General features: G+C 34.0%; 1 protein-coding gene across 6 annotated transcripts in view; it reads left to right on the top strand.

Moving 5' to 3' along the window:
* Rgpd4 (RANBP2 like and GRIP domain containing 4) overlaps window positions 1-12,669 on the top strand; it is a 66,552-nt gene that overhangs the window by 15,572 nt on the left and 38,311 nt on the right. For 4 of the 6 annotated variants that reach the window (XM_076833707.2, XM_076833705.2, XM_076833703.2 and 1 more), the window contains exons 2-9: window positions 291-358; window positions 1,640-1,751; window positions 2,197-2,349; window positions 4,690-4,920; window positions 5,457-5,602; window positions 7,701-7,893; window positions 9,539-9,626; window positions 11,982-12,191. In XM_076833707.2, coding sequence (XP_076689822.1) covers window positions 291-358; window positions 1,640-1,751; window positions 2,197-2,349; window positions 4,690-4,920; window positions 5,457-5,602; window positions 7,701-7,893; window positions 9,539-9,626; window positions 11,982-12,191 — 1,201 coding nt within the window. The remainder of the gene's footprint in view (window positions 1-290; window positions 359-1,639; window positions 1,752-2,196; window positions 2,350-4,689; window positions 4,921-5,456; window positions 5,603-7,700; window positions 7,894-9,538; window positions 9,627-11,981; window positions 12,192-12,669) is intronic. The other 2 variants (XM_076833706.2, XM_076833704.2) reach the window with 1 other exon arrangement.

Here is a 12,669-nt window from a genome sequence, read left to right as displayed (position 1 = left end):
GGTGCTGTGGGGAGAATGGAGGTACTTTGATTAGGTCAAGGGGTGGGAGGGATGGGGAGGGAGCCAGAGAGGAAGGAAAGATGGTGGAATGAGATGAACATCATTACCCTAGGTACATGTATGACTCCACATGTGGTGTGACTCTACATTGTATACAACCAGAGAATTGAAAAGTTGTGCTCCATTTGTGTACAATGAATTGAAAAGCTTTCTGTTGTCATGTCATGTAATTAGAACTAATAAAAAATAAATTAAAAATATGAAAAGTAAAACAACTCCATTTTTTTTAGAAGTCAATGAAAGGATTCTATTTTGCGAAGCTGTACTACGAAGCTAAAGAATATGATCTTGCTAAAAAGTAAGTACCAACTGTAGAACATACTTTAGTTTTCAAATATCAGTGCCTTAATGCTTCATGTGGTTTGAAATAGGAAGAACTACTAGTAAACACAATATTTTTATTTAGGTGTTTCCCACAATAAGATTCATTACTCATTTGAGCCTAGAATACCTCCTGCAGGCTGCTGTGTGTTTATATCTAGAATAAGAATTCACTGGGCTTAAAATACTTTTCTAAAAATTTGCCTTGAGTTAGAATAAAAGAGGACCATGTCAATGTCTTTTTTTTTTTCCCCCTGGTTAAATAGCTGGTATTTAATTGGTTGGAAAACAGCAATGAATACAAAATTAAACTCTGATTACAGAGCAGGAAAGGAGCTTGTGTAAAAGATCTTTAATTGACTCAGGTGGTGTTCTGAGACTCTCTTTGACCCATAGTGAAAGAAACTTTGTGATTCTGATTTCCTAATGTGGAGCAACTGAAATCAGGAAGTTGGGAAGCAGGTTAGTTAAGCATTGATGGGAAGAAAATGCTGATAAGAAAGGAAGATGGTAGTATCAGCATTGGGACTATTAACCCTTGTTCCTTATTAATATGAAACTTTATCCTCTTAGTTTTCATGTTGGTTTAATTTTCATGATAACACTGTTACTGAAACCTGGAAGATACTTACTTTTAAACTTGATTTAAGAAATGGAAATTATTTCTCTTTGGTAATATAGTTGATAATTTTCTTCTGTTCAGTTTTAGCTGAGTATAGTAGGGCACACACTCTACCATTGAGCCACAACCCCAGCCCCAATTTGTTCATTTTTTTAAAATACTTTTTTAGTTGTGATGGACACAATATCTTTATTTTTATTCATTTATTTTTTAATGAGTGCTAAGGATTGAACCCAGGGCCTCATGTGTGGGAAGCAAGCACTCAACCACTGAGCTATAACCCTAGCCCCCAATTTGTTCATTTTTTATGTGTAGGCGTCACTAGAAAAAACATTTGGCATATGTAGTATTTAATGGTAACATGAATATTTTGTCAACTCTATATGTTTGTTTTCAGTATTTATTTATGTGAATACTTCTGAGTTTTTGCATGTTCCACTTTGAGTAAATAATTGACTAACAATAAAATTGTTAATTTTCCATTTTGAGTAAATAATTGACTAACAATAAAATAGTTTAATTATTGTTTTTGTTTAGAATGTACTTATTCTTCAGTTGTCACTTAAGTACAGATGTTAAGTTTAAAAATCTAGAGATTATTTACTTTTGTATTTTTGTGTTACTATCTTAAAACAGATACATATCTACATATATTAATGTGCAAGAGAGGGATCCCAAAGCTCACAGATTTTTGGGTCTTCTCTATGAAGCTGAAGAAAACACAGACAAAGCTATTGAATGTTATAAGGTAATTATAGTATGAAAATATAGCCTTCGTGTAGCCAAACTTCATGATGCCTAGAGTAATTTATATTATGAATAATTTATAGATATTTTATGGATGTCATGAAAATAAGAATTGATACAATAGTACCTACCATCTTGGAAAAGCTTTAAAATTATTTTGGCTAAAAGTACACTAATTTAACATCTATAAATTTTATTTTGGCATGGTCAGAGATGATGTTTTGGTGATATGTTTTTTAAATTTGCTTGATAAAAGCATACTTTTTATTTGATTAATTTCCATAAATATCCAGGCCACTTTTAATTTTATTGACTTTGAAATAACATGTTGTCATCTAGGAATAAAAATTTAAATGAATGTGATGATAACTTTTTTAATGTTTTTATGACACATATATACATATAATTCATTATTTACTAATGTATTGTTTCTTTTCTGATATCAGCGTTCAGTGGAATTAAACCCAACACAAAAAGATCTTGTGTTGAAGATTGCAGAATTACTTTGTAAAAATGATGTTACTGATGGAAGAGCAAAATACTGGGTTGAAAGAGCAGCTAAACTTTTCCCAGGAAGTCCTGCAATTTATAAGTTAAAGGTATAAAATTAAGCAGTCAAAATATGTAAAAGGAGAAAACTAAGGCAAAAATATGTCTAATATTTAGAGTTTAAATTACTTTTTAATAGCAAACCTTTAAATTAGGAGGATGTATGTAAAAAAATTTTATTTAAAAAGAATCATTTTTTAAAACCTTAGCATCTACTCTCTTATTAGGCACTGTTATGCATTACAAGTGATAATCACATTTACCTTTCTGGAATATTAATATTTTAGAGATTTTTCAAGTTTTTTTGTTTTTTGGTATCCGGAGTTGAACTCAGGGCCACTCAACCATGAGCCACATCCCCAACCCTATTTTGTATTTTATTTATTTAGAGACAGGGTCTCACTGCGTTGCTTAGTACCTCACTAAGTTGCTGAGGCTGGCTTTGAACTAGCAATCTTCCTGTCTCAGCCCCCTGAGCTACTGGGATTACAGGCGTGCACCACTATGCCCCACGTAACACATTTATGATAGAATTTTTAAAACTTTATTTTGAAATTGATTTCACAGTGATTAATACGGTTATGTAAAAAATATGTAAATATGTATATATATATTTATATATTTGTATATTTTTAAACATATAATCAATTGCCAGGGTTTGGGTTTGTTTCTCATTTGTTTATGTAAAAAATATGTAAATATGTATATATATATTTATATATTTGTATATTTTTAAACATGTAATCAATTGCCAGGGTTTGGGTTTGTTTCTCATTTGTTTACTTTTGGCAATTATGGAGAGACTGAGTACAAGTTTGTGAAAACGATCCAGAGATTGATGGAGGAGATGAATTAATGGAGGGCTTGGTTTTTGCTAAGTAGAGGGAATAGGGAGGAGATTAGGTTAGGTAAAATGGAATTTACATATGATTGTTTCATGTTTTCTCAGTGAAGGATAAATTGAGGTCCTTAGTTGAAAATGAGAGCTGAAAGAAGATGTAGGAAAGTTGAGATTCAAAGTGATCTATTTAGGGAATGGAGAAAATGAGTCTTTAGAGGTAAAATAGTATTTTGTTCTATGTCCTACCCATTTGAGGTTTAAGATTGAAATCAGATTACCCGAATTCCATATGCCATACACCCAGTTGTCAACTTGTAGTCTGTAGGTACAGAGTGAACAGTTGGTAGGATTTCTCTAAGGAAAGATAGAGGGACTTAGTTAAAGGGGTTTATAAGAAGGTAATAATAATGAATACTAAGGGTCATTGCATTTTAGCTTATTATAGACAAGTAAACTGTGTGTGTATGGATAATTTAAACTTGATGATATCAGTGTACTGAAGGGAGTTTCTCACATGACTAAGGAATATATATATGTGACAGTGAGAATGCATGGGCCCCCAGGGAGGTGGAAGAATAAGAAAGGGAATGGCCTAAATAGTATGAACAGAATACAGGTTTAGAGGACCTGTATCAATGGCAAATGAATGATTAAAGTTGAAATGAAGAACACTGTCATTGGATGTGAGGTGAGTAAAGAACTGAGGAGCTAACTATTGTGTATCTTGTATATCTTTCAATTGCTAATGTCAATTACAGTTGTTAGGGATGAAGACTAGTTTATTTTGGTTGCCCCAAATGAATTATTACAAAAATTGTGGGATGGGGTATGATTTGAAGGTGGCAATGGAGAGTGAGTAGGCTAGGCGAGAAAGCTGTTAATGGCAGAGAGATGTTAGGGGATGTTTTGACATGGTATTCTGAATAATTAAGACCTTGAGGTGAAGCAGGGCTTTGAGAAGATGATAAAGATAGAGAATAAGTGCTTGACTCAGACTAGGAGGTACAGAGTAGTTTGAAGACAGGGTGGGGATCCACTGAGGAGGCCTAGGCTCCTGCTGGTGGCTGAGTTGTACAGCAGTATGAGGCAGTTTAGTCTTAGTATTCTCATTTTAGCACAGGCAAACACAGTTACTGTGGCAATTCTGAATGTTTCTGTCTATATAGTTCTCAAGTTTTAGCTTCTGGGAGCAATTCTTTTTTTTTTTTTTTTTTTTTTTAAAGAGAGAGTGAGAGGAGAGAGAGAGAGAGAGAGAGAGAATTTTTTGATATTTATTTTTTTTTTAGTTATCGGCGGACACAACATCTTTGTTTGTACGTGGTGCTGAGAATCGAACCTGGGCCGCACGCATGCCAGGCGAGCGCGCTACCACTTGAGTCACATCCCCAGCCCCTGGGAGCAATTCTTTGAAGGGACTCATAAGGTGTATAGGATGGTAGTTTTGATGGCACCTGGAAACCAGTAACAATAGAATGTTGTGCATGTCTTATGACTTGTTAAAAATCACACAGCTGTTACTTGGAATTAATTTTTTTCTCCCCCCAAATAGGAACAGCTTTTAGATTGTAAAGGTGAAGATGGATGGAATAAGCTTTTTGACTTGATTCAGTCAGAACTTTATACAAGACCTGATGATGTCCATGTGAATATACGACTAGTGGAGCTGTATCGATCAAATAAAAGATTGAAGGATGCTGTGGCCCACTGTCATGAGGCAGAGAGGAACATAGCTTTGCGTTCAAGTTTAGACTGGAATTTGTGTGTGGTGCAGACCCTTACGGTATGTGAAAACATAGGTCTCTACATTTTTTTTTTTTTTTACTTTTTGTGGTACTAGGGATTAAACTCAGGAGGGTTCTTCTGAACTACATCCCCGGGCATCCCTTCTTCACTTCCTTTTTAAAAAAGCTTTGGACCGGGTCTTGCCAAGTTGCCTCCACTTTCCAGTCCCACGGCCTCAGCTGCCTGAATAGCTAAGATTACAGGCATGTGCCCCTGTGCCTGGCTCTACACTTCTATGTAGACAGCATATATTTCTTTGTACTTTAAACATCGCCTTTTAGCACTTAAATTTCTTTAATTTGTGTAGGTCAACTATAAAATTGAATGTATACTTGATCATTTCAATTTATAATGGAATAAATATGAAAAATACATTGTTTGCATTTTGATATATAAGACAGGTTTACAAAGCAATATATTTTCAGAAATGTGATAGGAATATGCCAAGGAATTTGTGAGAATAAATTATGGTCAATTTCTTAAAATTTGATAAAGATTTGTGAATTACACTATATTGTTCTTCCTACAAAATAGGAATATCTGGAGTCTTTACAGTGTTTGGAATCTGATAAAAATGACTGGCGAGCGACCAATAAAGACTTACTTCTGGCTTATGCTAACCTTATGCTACTTACGCTTTCCACCAGAGATGTTCAAGAAAGTAGAGAATTACTGGAAAGGTACATTGACTTTGAAACTATTTCAGCATAAATAGATTTTATTTTTGTAGTAATTGTTCCATTAGTCTAAACTTATTTATAGCATCGTAATTTCTATAATGTACGCAGGAATTAGAGTTAATACATTGTAACACTTGGAGGGAAAATTATCTTGATATCATTTATGGGGATAATTAGTTGTGTATAACTTTTATTTATTTTTGCCAAACTGGGGCCTCATGCATGCTAGGCAAATGCTGTACACTGAACTACATCCTGAGCACTTTTTAATTTTGAATCAAGTTTTTGCTAAGTTGCTCATGTTGACCTCAAAATTGAATCTTCCCTTTAGCTTCCCAAATAACTGGGCTGACTTTGATTTTTAGAGAATTCTTATAGTTCAGTTTTGATTAAAAGTAGCCTTATTCAGTTTTGGCATAAAGAGTCAAGCCTTAAAATGAATGTTCTAACTGATATACTACATTTTATTTTGTATAAATGGGACTTTATTATTATTATTTTTTTTATGTTAGGGATTGAACCCTGGGACCCTTAATCACTGAGCCACATACCTGGCCCTTTTTAAAAAAATTTTTTTAGACATTGATTGACTTTTATTTTATTCATATATTTGTGGTGCTGAGAATCGAATCAAGTGCCTCACACATGCTAGGCAAGTGCTCTACCACTGAGCCACAACCCCAACCCCCCTTTTTAAGACAGTGAGACCCTGTCTAAGTTACTGAAAGTAACTTTGTCTAAGACCCTGTCCTAAGTTACTGAAAGTAGCTTTGAACTCGGATCATCCTATCTTAGCCTCTCAAGCCGCTGGGATTACAGGCTTGCACCTGGCCACGAGTTCCTTTTATTTATTTTATTTATTTTTTATTTTTAGGTGGACACAATATCCTTATTTTATTTTTATGTGGTGCTGAGGATCAAACCCAGTGCCTCATACATGCAAGGAGAGTGTGCTACTACATGAACCACATACCCAGCCCCGCTAGTTCCTTTTAACATCCTCAGGGACTCCCAAACATCTTTAGTTTATTTCTATCAGTGTTTATCATTAGAAATTAAAGCTGAGAACAAACAAAATAGTGAGAAGAGTGCTATTGTTTTGCATTTTTGTAACCTCTGAAAATGTATGGCTTTTTATGGTACACAGGTAGATTCTCATAAACTTTGTCATTCAATCTGTTAAGCTTTGGAAAACTCAGCTATATATAACATGAGAAAATGAGAGTGAAAAAGACAAGAAATTCTTAGTATAATTTAAAAAGTATGTTTAACCACGTGGCTTCTATGAAGGGATCTTTGAGAACCTGTAGAAATTCCTAGACTTTACTTGTTAGAAGAAATCCCTATTGCCTGATTTCCTTATTATAAATTACTTTAAAATTATGCTCTACCTTTAAGTGTGTGCTATTGCTTTTCTTACAAATTGAAGATTCTGAGGAGCATTTAGGCTTTAGAAACATTAATCAGGATATAGATTACAAATTATAAGAAATATAATTTATTTAAGTCTAGTTATCTAATACAGTAATGGCATTGTTATTCAAATGTCTGTCAGTTACTATAATTTGAGACACACTTTTTTGTTGTTGTTGTTTTGTGTTGCTGGGAATTGAACCCACGGCCTTGTACGTTCGAGGCAGGCACTCTACCAACTGAGCTATATCCTGTGTACCATAATTTGAAAATAGCATGTCTAATTTGAGAAATTTCAACTTTGAATTAAATAATGAAACCATATAGATCAAGAATAAACATTTTTATTAGAAAATAAATTTCCCAACTTTATCCTGGTTTATTATGAAATACCTGTTATCACTAATCTTATTTGATTTGTATTTTTCAATAATTGTAGGTCAGAAAATAACTGTTTTGGAATAGATGTCATTCTAGAGGTTGAACTTTTAAAGTATAGGAAATATGCAGGATAAAAATAAGCATTAGATGCTTCATAACTTATAAAATAGAGAATAAGGATTATTAGGAGTCTGGGGAAGATGAGGCTTGACAAACTTTTATTAAATTTATTTTGAATTAAAAATGAAAATGATTATTCATAATTCAGTAGGTATAGACTACTGTTTAAATTTTAATATTGCAGGTTTGATAGTGCTCTTCAGTCTGTGAAATCCTCTGTAGGTGGAAATGATGAACTGTCAGTCACTTTCTTAGAAATGAAAGGACATTTCTACATGCATGCTGGTTCTCTGCTTTTGAAGATGGGTCAGCATAGTGATGTACAATGGCGAGCTCTCTCTGAGCTGGCTGCATTGTGCTATCTCATAGCATTTCAGGTAAGTTTTTTCCAGTTTTCTGAGTCTGGCAAAAAATAATTGACATTTCCATATGGAGTTGTGCCCTAATGAAAATATTTGAACATATTTGTAAAATCAAAGTTAAAACGGAAATTCATTTGATAGATTGAAAATAACAAGGTACACATATTACTGGTGAGCTTGGTGAATCAGGTGATGTTGACAGTCTACTTTTCTGTGGTTTACTCAAAGACCAGTTTGAAGAGTTTGATCCTTTTACTCTGCCATTTCTGAGAACATATAATAAAGGCACAATTTCAGATAGGGTGAATTTTTATTTCAAAAGATACAAATAACAAAGAACCAACAAGTTAGCAAATTTGGGGGTATGATTAAGGTATGATAAAAGGTTGTGATTATCATCTTAACATGTTAATTGAAAAATGTAGACATAAAATATAACTTATATAACAAATATATATGGTATATAATACTGTATTTATTTATCTTTGGAAACATGAAACTTTTTGTTATACCTAGAACAAGAAAGGAAAGAAATATGCCTTATATTTTTAGATGATGGGATGCTGGCTAAAATCCCTTTCCCAACATTCTTTTCTCATTTTAATGTTTTCTTTAATGAGCTCTTTTACTCTGAAATGAAAAGGAATAATTAGTCTTTCCAAAAAAGCATTAAATCTGGTTTATAAAAATGATGGTTAGGGGCCTGGGGTTATAGCTCAGAGGTAGAGCGCTTGCCTACCATATGTGAGGCACTGGGTTCCATCCTCAGCACCACGTGAAAATAAATAAATAAAATAAAGGTCTATAGACAACTGAAAAATGTTTTTAAAAAATGATGGTTAGCCTGAGAGGATGATTATTATTTTTTGGTTAGGGGAGAAAAAAAGATTAGTTTCTGGAGAAGGTTCCTCTAGTTCATGTTATAATTAATATATAGATCTTTTTATAAAATGAAGTTGATACTTACAGGGTTATGTACTACTTAGTAGAAGCTTTTAGATTCATGAGGAATGTATTAAGTACTGAAAATGAGTATGAAAATGTTGAAGTTTGCTAATATATATAAATATTCAAAGTTCATTTATTTCTATTTTTGGTACTGGGGATTCAACCCAGGTGCACTTAACCATTGAGCCACATCCCCAGTCCAGCCTTGTTTATATTATTTTGAGATAGGGTCTCACTAAGTTGCTTAGGGCCTTGCTAAGTTGCTGAGACAGTCTTTGAACTTTCAGTCTTTCTGCCTTGCCTCCTAAAACTCTGGGATTACAGGCTGCACCACTGTGCCTGACTTGAATGTGCTTTTATTAGAAATTTTCTAGAAGCTCTCTTTGTATGTATCTCTTACTGATTATAAATTCCTTGTTCTCAGTTTTTTAAAAAAAATATTTATTTTTTAGTGTTGGGTGGACACAGTATCTTTTTTTATTTTTATGTGGTGCTGAGACAACGAACCCAATGCCTCACACATGCCAGGCGAGCGTGCTACCACTTGAGCCACATCCCCAAACCCCTTGTTCTCAGTTTTTTGCCATGTTTCTCAGTGAATTCTACCTATTAATTGTTTGTTGATTATCAAAAAAAAGTATAGTATAATAGAAAGGAACATCTAACTATTTGGAATACAAGTACCATTGAAATAAGATTTTTAATTCACCAGGTCCCGAGACCAAAGATTAAATTAATAAAAGGAGAAACTGGACAGAATTTACTGGAAATGATGGCCCATGATCGTCTCAGCCAATCAGGTAATAATAATAATGTGTGTTTTTTTGTTTTGTTTTGGTCCTGGGGATTGAACTCGGGCACTCAACCACTGAGCCATATCCACAGCCCTATTTTGTATTTTATTTAGAGACAGAGTCTCACTAAGCTGCTTAGTGCCTTGCTGTTGTTGAGACTGGCTTTGAACTCGAGATCCTGCTGCCTCAGCCTCCTAAGCCGCTGGGCTTATAGGCGTGCACCACCATGCCTGGCTAATAGTAATGCTTTAACTGATTTAACTTTAAAAAGAAATTAGGATACATCATATGTTATTTGTGTTCAGGAGACAATTTGTCATAATTTTACTTGTTTCTTTTTGCCATATAAGGATAATAAGTGTAAGGATTAAGTGTGATTATTCATTTGCTAGACATTTAATGCCAGCTGCTTATAAAATATTGCTTTAGGGGATGCAAACATGAAGATTCGGATCTGTATCTTTTTTTGGAGGGGGGTACTGGGGATTGAACTCAGGGGACTTGACCACTGAGCCACATCCCCAGCCCTATTTTGTATTTTATTTTGAGACAGGGTCTCACTGAGTTGCTTAGCACCTCGCTGTTACTGAGGCTGACTTTGAACTTGGGATCCTCCTGCCTCAGCCTCCTGAGTTGTGGGATTACAGGTCTGTGCCACTGTGCCTGGCTGGATCTGTATCTTAAAGGGCTGAGAACATAGTGAGGAAGCTAAAATAAAAAGAAATATACTCATATTTTCTTAGGCTCTGAGAATTTGTAGATTTATTCCCATTTTGGCTGTTTGAGTAGATACAAATGTCTCTACATACATAGTTTTTTTTTGTTTTTTGTTTTTTTTGCCAAGCCAAGGCACAAACTTCAAGGTATATTAGGGGAGTAATGAAGAAACATCAGTTTTACCAGAGGGAGCATTTTTTAATATATTAAATTTTTTGAATTTTTAGTTGTAGATGAATATAAATATCTTTATTTATTTTTATGTGGTGCTGAGGATTGAACCCCAGTGCCTCACACATGTGAGGCAAGTGCTCTGCTACTGAGCTACAACTTCAGCCTCCCATAGGGAACAGTTATTTCAATGGTACTTGTATTCCAAATAGTTAGATGTTCCTTTCTATTATACTATACTTTTTTTGATAATGGTTGGAAGTTGCTCTCATTTACCCCAACTCCACAGCCATAAACAGTCTGTTTCTGTCTCTTTCCATTTGCCCATGGAAAAAATCAAGGGAACTTTGTAAAGAGCAAGAAGTAATATTAAATCAAAGTCATCATGAGCTTTGGTCTGTACCGAAGCTTTCAGTAAAAACTTGTATTTCTCTATCCCACAACCGAGTTTTTTGGTGGGCTTTTTGTTGGGCATTAGATTCTGTCCTTGAAGTGACTTTTCACTTTTTTGTCCTTTGTTTTTCTTCTACCTTTGCAAGGTTAGAATCAATTGTATTTTTTGTTTATGAGCATTCAAGTATATTGAGACAGCAACCTTACCAGCAGAATTAACACCAAGGAGGGTGGTGGTTGTCTGTTTTGCTTTGGTTTGGTTTTGGACAACTTAATTGAGATGTAATTCATATACTGTACAATTCACCTGTTCAAAGTATAATTTCAGTGCTTTTAAGTATGGTCTAAGAGATGTACAACTTTCATCATAGTTAATTTTAGAACATTTTCATCATCCCATAAAGAAACCCTATACCTGTTGGAAGTTGCTCTCATTTACCCCAACCCCACAGCCATAAACAGTCATTAATCTGTTTCTGTCTCTTTTCATTTGTCCATTTTGATATTTCATATACATGGAATTGTGTGATATGTGTTGTTTTTTTTTTTGGTGACTGGCTTATTTGGCTATGCATATTTTCGCAGTTAATCCATGTTGCAGCATGTATCCAAGGAGTGTTTTTAAATAGATTCTCTACTCAGAGAACTTTTGAAATAAAAACATTTCTGGTACTGGGTCCTGGAAAGAAATATTTTAAGAGGAGGATTCTGGTTAGCAGGTATAGAAATCAGCATATCAAATCAGAGGATTAGAGCTTGGCCTTACTTCTTGTCCTGTAGCCACTTAATTCCTATACTTTTTATCTAAAGTGCAAATACTTTGGGTATTTTCTGCACACATTTCTTTATTTTTTTTCCTTTTATTCTTTATGTAGACACTATTTATTAAACTTTAACTCTATTCATTTTCTACATAAGCACCCTTTTTATTGTCCTGCTATTGTTTTGGGTTGGAAGGTGAGATCTGAGATAACTGTTTTATTTCCTCCTTGGGTATATGAATGAAACATTGAGATCTTTGAGTAAATATAGCATGCTATTCATCATAAAATGGTGAAAATAACTTAATTTGTTTTTCAGGGCACATGTTGCTGAACTTAAGTCGTGGCAAGCAAGATTTTTTAAAGGAGGTTGTGGAATCTTTTGCCAATAAAAGTGGACAGTCTGCCCTGTATGATGCTCTGTTTTCTAGTCAATCACCTAAGGAGAGATCTTTCCTTGGTAGTGATGATATTGGAAACATTGATGTACAAACTCCAGAGCCTGGTGATTTGGCTAGATATGATGTTGGTGAGTTTTATCTTTCATAGACAATCTTCTGCATCTTATTCTTTATATATTAGGAGGAAAGTAAATTACCCATAATATCCTTACCCAGAAATAATGACTTTAGTTTTTTTTTTGTTTTTGTTGTTGGGGGTTGGAGGGTGTGGATATGGGTGGCATGGGTAAATAGTTTACATATGCTACTTGTGTTGCTTATTTCATGAATTTTTTCCCATAGTATCTAATATTAAAACTTTTAATATTTTTAATGGCAGCATAATCTTTTATGAGCTTTATTTTGCTTAGTACTTTGTATTGTTGGGCATCTGAGTTACCTCCAGTTTATTTTTACTTTTAAAAATAATGCTGTTATGATTACTTTAAAGTGTCTGCATTTTAAATTATTTCCATAGAAATTTCTAAAAACAAAATTCCTGAGACAAAAAGATGACCATCTTTAAGTCTCATAAATTGCCAAAACGCTGTATCTCCGTTCTTTTAG

This window comes from Callospermophilus lateralis, chromosome 14 (genome assembly GCF_048772815.1).
Source record: "Callospermophilus lateralis isolate mCalLat2 chromosome 14, mCalLat2.hap1, whole genome shotgun sequence".
NCBI lineage: Eukaryota > Metazoa > Chordata > Mammalia > Rodentia > Sciuridae > Callospermophilus > Callospermophilus lateralis.
This window is presented reverse-complemented; position numbering and strand designations above follow the sequence as displayed.